Below are 15721 nucleotides of genomic sequence, written 5' to 3'. Positions count from 1 at the left end.
AGATTTCTATATCCGGTGACTTTGTATCCGGTGACTTTGCTGAATTCATGTATTAGTTGTAGCAATTTTTTTTTTTTTTTTGTAGAGTCTTTCAGGTTATCTGCATAGAGTATCATGTCTGCAAATAGTGATAGTTTGACCTCTTCCTTGCTATTTGGATGCCTTTTATTTCTTTTTGTTGTTTGATTGCTGAAGCTAAGACAAATAGTAATGGTGAGAGTGGACATCCTTGTCTTATTCCTGAGTATAGAGGACAAGCTCTCAGTTTTTCCTCATTAAGGATGATATTAGCTGTGGGTCTTTTTTTTTATGCCCTTTATGATGTTGAGATATGTTCCATCTATCCTTTCTTTGTTGAGAGTTTTTATCAAGAATGGATGCTGTACTTTGTCAAAAGCTTTTTCTGCATCTGTTGACAAAATCATATGGCTCTTATACTTTCTTTTATTAATTTGGTGTATCACATTTGTGAATATTGAACCAGACTGCAGCCCCAGAATAAATCCCACTTGATCATGGTGAATAATTCTTTTACTGTACTGTTGGATTTGACTTGCTAGTATCTTATTGAGAATTTTTGCATCCATGTTCATCAGGGATACTGGCGTGTAATTCCTCTTTATTGTGGGTGTCTGGTTTTGGAATCAAAGTAATACTGGTTTCATAGAAGGATTTTTGCAAGTTTTCCTTCCATTTGTATTTTTTGGAGCAATTTGAGAATAATAGGTATTAACTCTTTTATCCCTGGTAAGCCATCTGGCCCTGGACTTTTGTTTGTTGGGAGATTTTTGATTATTGATTCAATTTATTTGCTGGTTATGGGTCTCTTCACATTTTCTATTTCTTCCTGTTTCATTTTTGGTAATTTGTATGCTTCTATGAATTTATTTCTTCCAGATTGCCCAATTTGTTGGCATATGGTTTTTCATAATATTCTTAGAATTCTTTGTATTTCTATGGTGTTGGTTGTTATTTCTCCTCTTTGATTCGTGATTTTATTTATTTGGGTCCTTTCTCTTTTCTTTTTGGTAAGTCTGGCTGGAGGGTTACCAATTTTATTAATTCTTTCAGAGAACTGACTCTTAGTTTTGTTGATCCATTCTACTGATTTTTTTGTTTCTATATTGTTTATTTATTGTCTAATCTTTATTTTTTCCCTTCTTCTGGATTTCAGATTTATTTGCTGTTTCTTTTTTAGCTCCTTAAGGTGTAAAGTTAAGTTGTGTATTTCAGACTTTTCTTCTTGAGGTAGGCCTATGTGGCAATATACTTCCTTTGCTGCATCCCAAAGGTTTGGACTGTCGTGTTTTTATTTTCATTTGCTTCCATTGTACTTTTTAAATTTTTCTTTAATTTCCTGGTTGACCCATTCATTCTTTTTTTTTTTTTTTTAATGTTTATTTTGAGAGAGATTGAGCAAGAGAGTGCAAGCAGGGGAGAGGGGCAGAGGGAGAAAGAGAATCTTAATCAGGCTCCATGCTCAACACAGAGCCTGACATGGGGCTCAATCTCATGACCTTGAGATCATAACCTGAGCTGAAGTCAAGAGTTGGACGCTTAACCAACTGAGCCACCTAGGTGCCCCACCTATTCATTCTTGAGAGGGGTGTTCTTTAACCTTTATGTTGTCTTTGCAATTTTTTTCTTGTGGTTGACTTCAAGTTTCATAGCTTTGTGATCTAAAAATATGTATAGTATGATCTTGATGTTTTTGTACTTATTGAGGGCTAATTTGTGACCCAATATGTGTTCTATGCCGGAGAATGTTCAATGTGTACTCACAAAAAAAGTGTATTCTGCTACTTTAGGATGGAATGTTCTGAATACATCTGTTAAGTGCATTTGGTCCAATGTGTCATTCAAAGCCATTGTTTCCTTGTTGATTTTCTGCTTAGATGATCTGTCCATTGTTGTAAGTGGGGTGTTGAAGTCCCCTACTATTATGGTGTTATTATCAATGAGTTTCTTTACGTTTAATTGATTTATATATTTGTATTGTTTCATATTAGGGGTATAAATACTTACAATTGTTAGATCTTCTTGATGGATAGACCACTCAGTTATGATACAATGCCTTTCTTCATCTATTGTTAGTTTTTGTTTTAAAATCTACTTTGTCTGGGAGTGCCTGGGTGGCTCAGTCGGTTAAGCGTCTGACTTCGGCTCAGGTCATGATCTCACAGTCCATGAATTCGAGCCCCACGTTGGGCCCTGTGCTGACAGCTCAGAGCCCGGAACCTGCTTCGGATTCTGTGTCTCCTTCTCTCTCTGACCCTCCCCTGTTCATGCTCTGTCTCTCCCTGTCTCAAAACTAAATAAACATTAAAATAAAATAAAATAAAATAAAATAAAATAAAATAAAATAAAATAAAATAAAATAAAATAAAATAAAATCTAGTTTGTCTGATAGAAATAAGGTTACTCCACCTTTGTTGTCACATCCATTAACATGATAGATGGCTCTCCATCCCCCCAGTTTCAATGTGCAGGTGTCCTTAGGTCTAAAATGAGTCTCTTGCATGCAGCATATAGATGGGTCTCACTTTTTAATCCATTCTGATACCTTTTGATTGAAGTATTTAGTCCATTTACATTCAGAGTGATTATTGAAGGATATGAATTTAATGCCATTGTGTTACCTGTAAATTTGGAGTTTCTGGAGATGTTCTCTGTTTCTTTCTGGTGTTTGTTGCCTTTGATCTATTTTCCCCACTCAGAGATTCCCCTTCTTGCAGAGGTGGTTTAGTGGTCATGGACTCCTTTAGTTTTTGTCTGGGAAACTCTTTACCTATGCTTCTATTGTGAATGACTGTCTTGCTGGATAAAGTATTCTTGGCTGCATATTTTTCTCATTCAGCACATTGAATATATCCTGCCATTCCCTTCTGGCCTGCCACCTTTCTATGGACAGATATGTGAATCTGATTGGTCTTCACTTGTAGGTTAAGGACTTTTTTTCCATTGCTGCTTTCAGAATTCTTTCCTGTCGGTGTATTTTGTGAATTAGACTATGATAGGTCTATGTGATGGCCTTCTTTTGAAGAATTTTATGGGAGTTCTCTGTGCTTCATGGATTTTGATGTCTGAGTCCTTCCCCAGGTTAGGGAAGTTTTCAGCTATAATTTGCTCAGATAAAGCTTCTTCCCCCTTTCGTCTCCATCTTCTGGGACTCCTATGATGCAAATGTTATTACATTTTAAGAAATCACAGAGTTCCCTAAGTCTGCCTTCATGATCCAATACCTTTATTTCCCTCTTCTTTTCAGTTTAATTTTATCTTTATCTCCAGCTTAATTCCATAATTTTATCTTCTAGGTCACTGATTTGTTCCTCTGCTTTGTCCATCCTCTCTGTTATGGCATACATTCAGGTTTGCATCTTGATTATAGCATTGCAAATTTTGGCCTGACTAGATTTTAGTTCTTTTATCTCTCTAGTAGGGAATTCTCTAGTGTCTTCTGTACTTTTTTTCAAGTTCAGCTAGTAACCTTATAATTGTTTTAAATTCTAGTTCAGACATCTTACTTATATCTGTATTGATGAAATCTCTGGCCATAAAATTTACTTTCTGTTCTTTCTTTTGCGGTTATTTCCTCCAACTTGTCATTTTGTCCAGAAAACAAAACATTAAAAAAAAACCCTAGATCCTAGGTGTGTTTTGGTATGCTTGTTAAAAGAAGCTATATCCAAAGAATACAGTTAAAATAGTTACTATTTATAAATAAAAATATTTTTAAAATACAAATTAAAAAATTAAAAATTAAAGGGGCACCTGGGTGGCTCAGTTGGTTGAACATCTGACTTCCGCTCGGGTCATGATCTCACAGCTCGTGAGTTTGAGCCCCGTGTCAGGCTCTGTGCTGACAGCTCGGAGCTTGCAGCCTGCTTCAGATTCTGTGCCTCATTTCTCTCTCTCTGCCCCAACCCACTCGCATTCTGTCTCTGTCTCTCTCAAAAATAAATAAACATTAAAAAAAATGAAACATTAAATAATAAAAAGGAAGCTAGATTCTATTTCCCCTAAAGCTGAAGCTTTGCAGCATTCTATGATCAGACTTGGTGTGTACACGTGGTCTGTGCTGGTCTTCTGGACGAGGGGCCTGTTAAACTGATTCTCAGATGGACTTCCCTAGTGAATATGCACCTGCAGGTCGCGGGCGGGGCGGGCTTGGTGCAGTGGCTTCAGTCTCCACTTGATGGCACTGTTTAGCTCACTGAAGTTGTTCGCTGGTGGTGGGCAAGGGGTGAAAATAGCTTTGATCCACTCTCTCATCTCCAGAACGGGGAGCTTGTGCCCACCACTCCTCAGTAAGCCCTCACAGACAAGTCAATAATCACTACTCCTGTATCCCAGGGTTCCATCAGATCCCTGCCTTTATCCTGTGTATGAGCTGTCCGTTTACCAGGCAGCACCACCCTTCTGTGTTTTATCTCAGGTGTGGCTGTATTTCAAATCTCTAAACTTCTGAGACCCCCATGGTGTGGCCCTACTCTGATTTTCTGTGGAAGGGTCTTGCTGCACTGTGTCTGGTGCCAGCTTGTCCCAGAAGATGGGTGCATGATCATGCAGTAGTTCAGAGTTTATGGTAAATCACAACACAAAGCCAGTGCCAAGGTTTGCTGCCCTCAGCCAGCATCTTTGTTCCTATGCTGGCAAATGGGGACCCTGGAGAGGCTGTATTACCTCTACCAAATACACTCTATGAAGGGGAATTGTTTTTCCCTGTGTGCCCAGGCTATCCTTAGACCATGCTGCCCACTACTGGGTCTCTGCCCTCCTTTCCAAGTGGAGCACTGCCAGATGTGTCCCTGGTGATGGCACTGACCTCCAAAGCTTTAGATTCTGTGCTCTGCTGTTTATTAAAAAAACAACAAAAAAACCCAAAACCAAACCAAAATAAAACAAAAAATACCCACAAAACTCTCATTTTTTCGCAGTCAGTGGTTTTGGGGAAGTTTTTCCTGTGAAACCCTCTATACATGTTTTCAGTTTTTTCACTTTCTCTTTCCTCTTTCAGTGGTCAGGGATCCTTCCCCTATGCAAAGCCCATGGCTCTTTTCTCCCCAAAATCAACTCTCCAACAGTTCCTACCTTCCACAGTGTGGTCATTTTTTTCTGCTTGGAGATGCACAGCTTTGTTCTCTCCATCCTCAAATCAATTTCTTGGGTGTTCAGAATGATATTTATCTAGCTGTGTTCAAGGGAGGATGCAAGCTTAGGGTTGCCCTACTCCTCCACCATCTTAACTAACCCTCTGTTTTCATGTAATCTTTGATATCATCTTTGATTACTTGGTTGACCTATTCAATATTTAATAGCATGTTACTTAACCTCCGTGAATTTTTGCTCTTTCAAGATTTTTTCTTGTAGTCAATTTCTAGTTTCATAGTGTTGTGGTCAGAAAATATGCATGGTATAACTTCCAAATTTTTTAAAAAATTTGTTGAGATTTATTTTGTGGCTTAATATACGATCTATTCTGGAGAATGTTCCTTGTGCACTTGAATATGTGTTCTGCTCTTTTACAATGGAATGTTCTGAATATGTCTGTTAAATCCATCTGGTCCAGTGTGTCATTCAAAGCCACTGTTTCTTATACATTGATGTATAAATAGAGTGTTAAAAGTCCCCTACTATTATTGTATTACTATCAATTACTTCTTTTATATGTTATTAACTGTTTTATGTATTTGGGTGCTCTCACGTTGGATACATAAATATTTACAATTGTTTGTATCCTCTTGTTGGATTGTCCCCTTTATTTATAGTGTCCCTCTTTGTCTCTTGTATTTGTTTTAAAGTCTATTTTATCCGATATAAGTATTGTTACCCCAGCTTTATTCTATCATCTATGTGCATGATAAATGTTTCTCCATCCCTCACTTTCAATCTTCAAGTGTCTTTAGGTCTGAAATTAGTGTCTTGTAGACAGCATATAGATGGGTCTTTTTTTTTTTTTTTAATCCACTAGGTCACCCTGTCTGATTTGAGCATTTACTCCATTTCCATTCTAATTAATTGTTGATACATATATATTTATTGCTGTTTTGTTACTTGTTCTGTGGTTGTTTCTATAGATTTTCTCTGATCCTTTCTTACTCTCTTTCATGGTTTGTTGTCTTTCTTTAGTGGTATGCTTGGATTCCTTTCTCTTTATTCTTTGTATATCTATTACTAATTTTTGATTTGTGGTCACCACTAGGTTTATATATAATATCTTATGCATATAACAGTCTACATGAAGTTGATGGTCACTTAAGTTTAAACTCATTCTTTACTCCTATCCCCATGACCCCATGTTTTAGGTATATGGTGTCATATTTTTACATCCTTTTATTTTAGGGATCCCTTGACTAATTTTTTACAGAAATACCTATTTTTACTTTGTGTTTTTTATTTTTCATATTCTCTAACTTACAGTCTTCCTTTCCACTCAAAAATTCCCCTTTAGTATTTCTTGTAGGGCTGGTTTAGTGGTCATGAACTCCTTTAGTTTTTGTTTGAGAAACTCTATCTTTGCTTCTATTTTGAATGATAGCCTTCCTGGATACAGTATTCTTGCATGCAGATTTTTTCCCATTTCCACACTTTGAATATGTCATACCACTCCCCTCTGGCCTGTAAAGTTTCTGCTGAAATATCAGCTTATAGCCTTATAGGGTTTCTCTTGTAAGTAACTGTCTTTTCTCTTGCTGCTTTAGATTTTTTTTCCCTTTATTGCCACTTTTTGCCATTTTAATTACCCTGGGTTGAATGTTGGTAAAATTTCTTGGCTTCTATATCTGGATCTATTTCCTTCCCCAGATTTGGGAGATTTTTAGCTATTATTTTTTCAAATAAAGTGCCCCCTTATCTCTCTCTTCTTTGGAGATCCCCATAATGTAGATATTCTTATGTTTGTGGAGTCACTGAGTTCCCTATGACTATTATCAATTTGCATAATTTTATTTCCTCTCCTTTGCTCAACTTGGTTACTTTCCATTACTCTGTCTTCCAGGTTGTTAATTTGTTCCTCTGTTTCATCTAGCCTATTTATTCTATCAAGTGTTTTTTAATTTCATTTATTGTGTTCTTGATCTCTGGTTTTTATCGCTGTGTTAAGGGTCTCACTGATGTCCTCCACTCTTTTCTCTAGTCCACTGAGTGTCTTTATGATCATTAAGTTCTCTATCAGGCATATTACTTATATCTATTTTGCTTTGATCTCTTGCTGTGGTTTGGTTCTGTTCTTCCATTTGGGAGATGTTTCTCAGTCTCCTCATTTTGTCTGATTTCCTGTGTTAGTAAGTCAGCTACTTCTCTTGCTCTAATGGGAACAGCCTTAAGAAGAAGAGGTCCTACAGTGCCCTTCAGTGCAGTGTCCCATTCCCCAGGGCCTGGCGCTTCAGAGAGTGTCTCCTATGTATGTTGCATGTTCTCTGCTGTTGAGCCTTGGCTTCTTTTTCCTTCCATCCAGTTGACTGCAGAGGCTCTCTTTGCCTACTGTGGGCAGTGTTCGGTGGGGCATGTTTTAACATTTAACATTTTAATGCAGTGATCTACTTGTGAAATGATACCTGGACTCACCACTGCAAGAACTGAGGTCCCACAAAATGTACAGTTCTGGAGATAGAGTGTTGGCAGAGTTTGCATGGGTCTTCTGGGAGACCCACAGTTCAGGAACCAAGATGAGCTCGACTGGGAAGGGCAGATCTGCTGAAGCACAAGTGATGGGGCTTCGTGCCTTACTAAGAGAATTAGTAAGGAGTGTTGGTACTGCACTGGTTCCTGAAGATGCCCATTGTTTATGCTGTGGAGTGGAAGAAAGAAATGGCACCTGCCAGCTCCTTTGTGCCTGACTCCTGGAGGAATGTCCCCATGACCCATCTGTCTGGCCACGCTCTGCGATCAGCAAATCACTCTCCCACCCCAGCATTTTTCAAACTACTGGATTTGTGCTGTATCTGCACGTGCTGTTTCTTGAGCTCTTTAAGGGCAGGGACTCAACTTCCTGATGCCCTCAGGGTTGTACCAGAGCTGAGGCCACAGAATGTTTAAATTCCAGGCTTTAAGTCACTGTTTTTAAGAACTCGTGAAATGCACTCCTTCTTACTTTCAAACGGAAATATTATGAAGATTCATTCTCCCCAGTTGTGGGATCCCCAGCATAAAAGTCTGGTTTTTCACCCCTCATGCCACTAGCTCCCTCTCCATAGTGGTTGGCCATGGTCTGTTTTGCTCCCAGACTGTGTTGTTGCCTTTCCTACCTTCTTCAGGGTGGCCTCTTCCCAGCCTTTAGTTGTGGAGTTTGTTCTGCCAGTCTTTGGATCATTTTCTAGTTATTCACACTGTTATTAATGTTATCTAGTTGTATTTGTGGGATAAGGTGAGCTTAGGGTCCTCCTATTTGTCTATCTTCGCAGCTGACTCTTGGCAGCTTTTTTCTTTCAGCACTTTGAATACATCATCCCACTCTTCCCTGGCCTGTAAGGATTCTGCTGAGCAATCTGACAAGATGGGATTCCAAGTTACAAACTTCTTTACTCTTGCTGCTTTTAATACTCTGGCTTTTGGTAGTTTTATTATAGTGTGTCTTGGAGTAGGTCTCTGGATTTGGAAACCCATAAACTTTATGAACATGGATATCCAAATTTCTTTCCAGATTTGGGAAGTTTTTAGCCATTATTTTTAAAAATAAGCTTTTAGCTCCCTTCTCTCTCTCTCCTCCTCCTGCAACTCCAATAATTTATAAATTGTTTCTTTTGATGGTATCCCATAGATCACATAGGCTTTCATCACACTTTTTCATTCTTTTTTCTTTGTTCCCCCTGACTGGATAATTTCAGAGTTTCCATCTTCTAACTCATAGATTCTTTTTCCTGCTTGAGCCTTTGGTGTTGGTGCTATTGTATTTTTCATTTCATTCATTGTATTTTTCTACTCCAGAGTATGCTTCATCCTTTTTAGGATTTCTTTGTTAAACTGCTCATTTTGTTCATGTATTGTTTTCCTGATTTTGTTGAATTGTCTGTGTATTCTTTTACCTCATTGAGCTTCCTTAAATATTTTGAATTATCAGTTAAATCAGATCTCCATGTCTTTGGGTTCAGTTACTAGAGGATTATCATAATCTTTCAGTGGTGTCCTATTTCCTTGATTTCTCATGTTCCTTAAATTTTGCATTGTCTTTGTATTTAAAGAATACACTTCCACCAATCTTGACTGTTTTGGGGAACTTTGGTCACTTCTGGTAGAGAATCTGAGACTGTCAGACTGTATGGATATGACTGCTCCATGCTTCTTGCTGCCTCCTGTGGTAGAAATCTTGTAAATTTATTTTTGAGAGAGTGTGTGCAAGCAGGGGAAGGGTAAGGAGAGGGGGAGACACAGAATCTGAAGCAGGCTCCAGGCTCTGAGCTGTGATCACAGAGTCTGATGTGGGGCTTGAACCCACAAACTGTGAGATCATGACCTGAGGCAAAGTAGGACGCCTAACCAAGTAAGTCGCTCAGGCACCCCTCTTGTGGTAGCATTAAGTTTGTATGCCTTCTCTTGATTTTGCAATGGACAAGCCTTGGTGTGGACAGTCTTTTTGCTTTCCCAAGGGTAGGGCTAAAGCTCTACCTCTCTGGCCCACGAATTTGGGCAGACTTTTTGTACCTGGTCACTAGCTGTCTGCCAAAGCATGCTCTCAGTGCTGTTGGGAGTGCAGAGAGCCAGCCACAGGTTGTGTGTGTGTGTGTGTGTGTGTGTGTGTGAGAGAGAGAGAGAGATGCATGCATGGAGCACTGGGGGTTTCCCATGGGCTAGTCAGGGAGATCCACGGGTAAGGCATCCCCAGAAGCTCATGAGCCAGCTTCTTAATGGAGACTGTGATGCAGTTGGTAGACTGTATATCCCTTTAATGGCCTCCAAAAGTCATATCTGCTACCCTTCCAGCTTCTTCCCATGCCCTAGTCACACAGACTTGATTCAGTACTCTGAATGGGATGAGAGTGAAATGGGCCTCTTTGGTAGCATTCTGCAAAGGTGGGGAAGCTGGACACTTCTGTACTCCCATTTCCCCCCACAGGAGAAATCACAAGCTGAGATCTCGCTTGGCCTGGAGTTGTTCCACTTTGGGGGAGAAATGATGAGGCTAAACTATTCCTCTTCAATGCATCTAAACATATTTTTTGCTCCAATGGTGTGCTGAAACTTTTCTGCTGGTAACTTTGACTTACACAAAGCCTCTCCGGTCCATGGGTTACTGCCCGAGATTTAGTGTTTCCTAGGGGTTTGCACACTGCAGCTGAGAGGGGTTGAAACTTGTTCACAGGCCACTGCTGCGTCCAAGCCAGGACCTTGGTCTGTTTATTACCCAATGCATGGGTGGGCAAGATTCCTCCTGGATTGCTTGTGTGTGTTGCTGGATCCTAAAGCTCCTACACAGGCACTTTTGCCTATGGATGGATGCCAAATTATTGGGAGGTTGGGGAAGGGGCACAAATGAGGGACGTGTTATTCAGCCATGTTGCTGACATCATTTTCTGAAGTTGGTTGTCTTTATCCAGTAAAGGATAACTGGATGGCTGGAAAGAAGTGGAATATTCAGTTGTCTCTTCTCAGTGTCAAATTTCTGTTCTCTTTGCTTTGTCCTCTTCCTCTAAATGCAATTTCTTTCAGTTATGAAAGCTAGAAGTTCAAGATCAAGGTATTGGCAGGTTTGGTTTCTTCTGAGGGCCATAAGAGAAGGGTATGTTCAGGTATCTCTCTTTGGCTTGCAGATGGCCACCTTCTTGCTCTCTGTGCTCTCAAAATTCTATGTATTCTTAAAGCTCTTCCATAGCTAGCTAACAAACATCAGTATTTCACATCCTAGCACTAGTTTTAAGAAATTAATTCCTTTAGGTACTGGAATCAGTGAAGAAAAATGGATGTCAAAGCCAGCTGACAATGTTTTCACAAGTAAAGATGTAAATTCAAAGACAACCACTAAGCATAAGGGTAAAGCACTGGCTTCTTTTGGGCACTTGCTGGAGGTCTCAAGGGATCTCCTCCAGGCCCTTGATGACCCAAGCAGCTGTACTTGTGGTCTACTCCTTCTCCTGGGCTAAAGCTGCTCAGATTCCAAACACAAGCCTTGCAGAGTGGTAATGAAATATTGTGGACCCTAACCACTTTGCAAGTGATCTTTAGGTGCCTCAAACACAGAAGCAGGCCCATTGATTACAGTTCATGTTCTTTTGGTAGCACTTTTTGGGCATGAGACTGGCCATGCTGTAACGTGGTTCTGTGCCACTCTTCCTCACTGGACTGTGAACAGCTCCATAAGGGTATGAGCTGAATTAGAGGAAAGGTGGAATGTGGTAAATGTAGTACTTTATAAGAAAGGACATTAGAAGATAAACAAACAATGGTCTCTTCAATAATTACCACACAATATAAAACCCAGAAATACCACAAAAATATAATTAAGGTTTGCATGCACATATACTCACATATTTCATTTGAGAACTTCAGTGCTATTTATTTCTATTACAGCTAAACATAAGATGCCCAAATATATACAAAACAAACAATACAAATCTTAAACATTTTTACAAAGGTGAAAATGTAAAGAAATGGAGACTATGGACTTATGTATATAAACAATTCACTCTGAATCCCATCTGATGTGAAAACCCAACTGTATTTGATACAATTATGTTAGAATTACAGTGGACAAAACTGATGAAATTCTAATCCTCAATAGCCTACAGCAAGTAACTATTAAAATTAATGCAACCTTCAACTATTCTCCTAAGTACTGCTGCTATAAATTTTCTATTTATTAAAACTTCAATTTTAGGGAACAAAACTGACCTTAGTGCTATTTCAGGAAAGAGAATAAACATTAATTAAATCTTCAATCCCAACTTTTAAAGTTTAGAGCTCTTTAAGTATTCTGCTAATCTGCAACAATTTTTGGTTCATTGCTAACTTTTAAAATAGCTTAAGACAATCAATGTGATTTAAGGTCATTTTTTTGTCTGGATAGCACTGGTTTTTGTCTTTATACTGAAGCAGTAAGGCAAGAAAGTGTTTCCTTTTCCAACTCAGATACAGAATATCCATTTTAAAATTCAGGGACTAGAATCACTATAAATAATCCTTTGACCAACAGGATATTAAGGCTGTTGTGATTTTCCTTTATATTTAAACTGTAACATATGATTAGCAGTTATTGCCTACAAATGTTGAATTTATAAGCATTTGGGCTTAAATCACAGGACGTAAAATACTGCCATTTGTCTATACTTCATTTCCAGTTAATAATGCACAGTTTTCACAATCACCTTTGATAAGTTTGAAGACAAAGTTAGAAAATGCTACACCAAAGCTGAAACTGGAGGACTATGCTACAAGGAAATATGCTCGAGGGGTCAAGAGTGGTTTTCCAGTATCTGGTCAGTGTTGGCACAGTGTATATGCCCCGGCTCTGCACAGAAATGTGCAGGCCACACTCCAGCAATCATGGCACTGTGTGCGTACGTTTAATGCTCCAAAGGGCCTGGCCTGCTACTTACCAAAAGTGACATGTGTGGCTCTGTGAGAACCACCAGATGCCAGTTAGAATACATCCTGTCTGCTGCAACATTCTTCTTGGAGGCAAGCCCTTCTAGCTATGTGAATGAGAAAATCACATAACCTAGCCTGTGTAAAATTTCCTAAAATAATTTCCTAGCAGGAATGTGGACCAGGCTTTGCAGTATACATCTACCAGTGTTAGCACCATATTTAAGCCTGAAATGAGGTAAAGATAAACTCTCAGATAGCTTTGGGTAAAAATTACAGTAGCAATTTTGAATGGGGTATTTACAGCAGTGTTCTTCCTGATCATTAAAATAAGCTGTTTGAAGAACTATTTGATTCCAAGTATATATACCCAAGTATGTATTGAAATCAATAAATTATACAAAGCTAGGGGTATATGCTTTTAGCAGAGGAAATGTAGCAAAACAGAACTCTCATTTTTCAAAGTCAAACTGTCATTATTGGCTTGATGAAATAAAATATACTCAGCCAATATCACAAGACCAGTTTACCAAATGGCAATGTCCAGGAATTCCACTTTTCAGGGCATGGTCAAGTTTACGGTAGATGCTACCTAGTCAACATCCAGCTCCTACAGAAACTACATTAGTGTATTTGTGTCTTGCTGGTCACTCCATTTAACAAAAAGGTGAGTAGCTTCTCTCTCTTCCCCAGCTATTTTAGTCTATGTAGACAAACCACTTGTACTTACCATCTATATACAGGAATGGGGAGGGAAAGACCCTAAAACTTCGTTAAAATCTGGAAGGGATAAAGTTTGTTTCAGCAAATAAAGTTTAGGGAATAACTAGATAAAATGAAGTAATTCTCTAATTTAGTTCCTATAAATTGATCAGGTGAAACAATAATGTGTAAAATAAAGAAAAAAAAGCAGCTAGCTTTTGGGAGCATAACAAAACTAATTTTTCAAAGAATTACCATTATTTATCAAGTAAAATATAATCTTGTAGTTAAAACAAGACTGGAATTCAGTCTCTAGCCAGGGCTGGTCTTGGTGCTCAGGCAGATGCTTATTACTCAGTTTGACCAAGATTCTTCAAAAACACTCACCAGTAGTATTTTCATTGAACTCTGTTGAGATCCAGATGAAAATAGGAGGAACTTCCCCCTGCAGCCTATAGAAACATGTTAGGGAAACAGTGTAAGGTTTGTACTTAACCTTTTAAAAATTCAGCTGAATACTGCAGATCATTCTTCAGAAAACTCATGTAAACATTCATCTTTTATAAATATGCTGGTGCTAACTGCACCTAACTATAATATAGAGGTATAGCTTCACTATGTCTGCAAGAATGCTGATTAATATATAAGATCTTTCAGTTCCCTGTCAGTCAATTCATTCACTTCCATGATCTTCTCTAAATGTTCCATGTATCGGCCATGGTCCTGCAGGAAATGAGGGACCCTCATGTTTTCAATAACTGCCAATCCTTTTAAGCGATCCACATCTTCATAAGAGACCTGAAAAAAAGGAAGATAGTTTTTATACGTAAGTAACTTCTTCCCTAAGTCTTAAGTGAAACTTTACATGGACTGGTTTTCAAATTACTTTAATACCTGCAAAGTAACAAAAATCAGTGACTTCCTTTACTATATTAAATAAGAATGTGTTTTAAAAAATCACTAGTACTGATTTAACACTCAATCTTGGACTTATACTCAGTTTGTCTAGAAATTATACAACTAAATGTAATACATGTGTATGAGAAACTCTAAATCTAAACCAATGTCCTAAATTTAAATAAAAGAACCCAGGAAATAGCTAGAATATAAATGCCATATTATGGAATTAGGAAAATCAGCACAATTATATACTGAATTCCTATTTTCTATTTAATTTCAGAAATAAAATTGTGTTTTATGTTGAATTATTTTACTTTTATTTTGCATTTTTGTAAGCAAATATTTTATAAAATTTCACGTTATTCACTTACCTACATAAAACGTTTCACCCATAAATACCAAAGATTGGCTTAAGTTCTAGAAACTGTCATTACAACTTTAAATTCCAAAACATGGCTGGCTTTAAAAACTACTGTCTTGTGATCAACACTCTTCCTGATTCAGTGGAAAGATTATAAAGAAATCATGTTCATATTGTATTTTATTACATTTTAAAATTTAAGTTATTGAAATTATTTGAGTATTTACACCACTAAGTGTAATGAAAATGGGTTTGTTGTTGATATTGGTGTGGTTTAGTAATTTATTTTTCCTTTCTTGACTGAGGAGACACAGCCATAAATATGTTGCTAAAAGTCAATGTCCAAAAAATTACTGTGTCTGTTTGCTTTTAATTTTTGGTGTTTAATCCACTTTGAGTTTATTTTTGTTTATGGTGTAAGAAAGCAGTCCAGTTTTCTCAGCACTATTTACTGAGGGAAGTTGTCTTTTCTCGACTGTATATTCTTGCCTCTATCATAGATTAATTGATAAAGGCATGAGTTTATTTCTGGGCTATCCTGTTCCATTAATTTACGTATCTGTTTTTGTATTAACGCCATACTGTTTTGATCACTACAGCTTTGTAGTGTTCCTTGAAATCTCGGATTCTTACACATTCAGTGTGGTTCTTCTTTATTCAGATGGCTTTGCTATTCGAGGTTGTTTGTGGTTCTGTACAAATTTTAGGATTATTCTAGTTCTGTGAAAAATGCTACTGGTATTTTGATAGGGATTGTGCTGAATCTGTAGATTGCTTTGGCTATTAGGGAAATTTTAACAGTATTAATTGTTCTGATCCAAGGGCACAGTATATCCTTCCACTTGTTTGTGGCATCTTCATTTCTAGATATTTTATCCTTTTGGTACGATTGTAAATGGGACTAAATTTCTCTTTCTGCTTTGTTATTAATATGTAGACATGCAACAGATTCCTGTGTATTAAATTTGTATCCTTAGAAAAATATCTCAGCTGAGATTTGGGTAGAAAAAGTCTAAAATGAGCCCAGCATATTTTACTTAGCCAGCAAACATGATGACATGTTTCTAAAAACAAAGGAGTAGCCAATGGAAGGGCTGAATAAAAGAATAAGTCTGGGGGTTCCTGGGTGGCTCAGTTGGTTAAGTGTCTCACTCTTGATTTTGGCTCAGGTCATGATTTCCTGGTTTGCAAGATTGAGCCCCACCTTGGGATCTGCACTGACAGTGCAGAGCCAGTTTGCGA

At 38.0% G+C, this 15721-nt stretch overlaps 1 protein-coding gene across 2 annotated transcripts in view; it reads right to left on the bottom strand.

The window, feature by feature from the left end:
- Window positions 1–11468: 11468 nt before the first annotated feature.
- The window catches only part of MATCAP2 (microtubule associated tyrosine carboxypeptidase 2), a 76315-nt gene continuing 72062 nt past the window's right edge, over window positions 11469–15721 (bottom strand). For both annotated transcript variants that reach the window (XM_086692647.1, XM_086692644.1), the window contains one exon: window positions 11469–14016. In XM_086692647.1, coding sequence (XP_086548773.1) covers window positions 13855–14016 — 162 coding nt within the window. In that variant the 3' untranslated portion in view covers window positions 11469–13854. The remainder of the gene's footprint in view (window positions 14017–15721) is intronic.

Source organism: Puma concolor, chromosome A2 (assembly GCF_028749965.1).
Source record: "Puma concolor isolate L17-30 chromosome A2, mPumCon1.1.hap2, whole genome shotgun sequence".
Lineage (NCBI taxonomy): Eukaryota > Metazoa > Chordata > Mammalia > Carnivora > Felidae > Puma > Puma concolor.
This window is presented reverse-complemented; position numbering and strand designations above follow the sequence as displayed.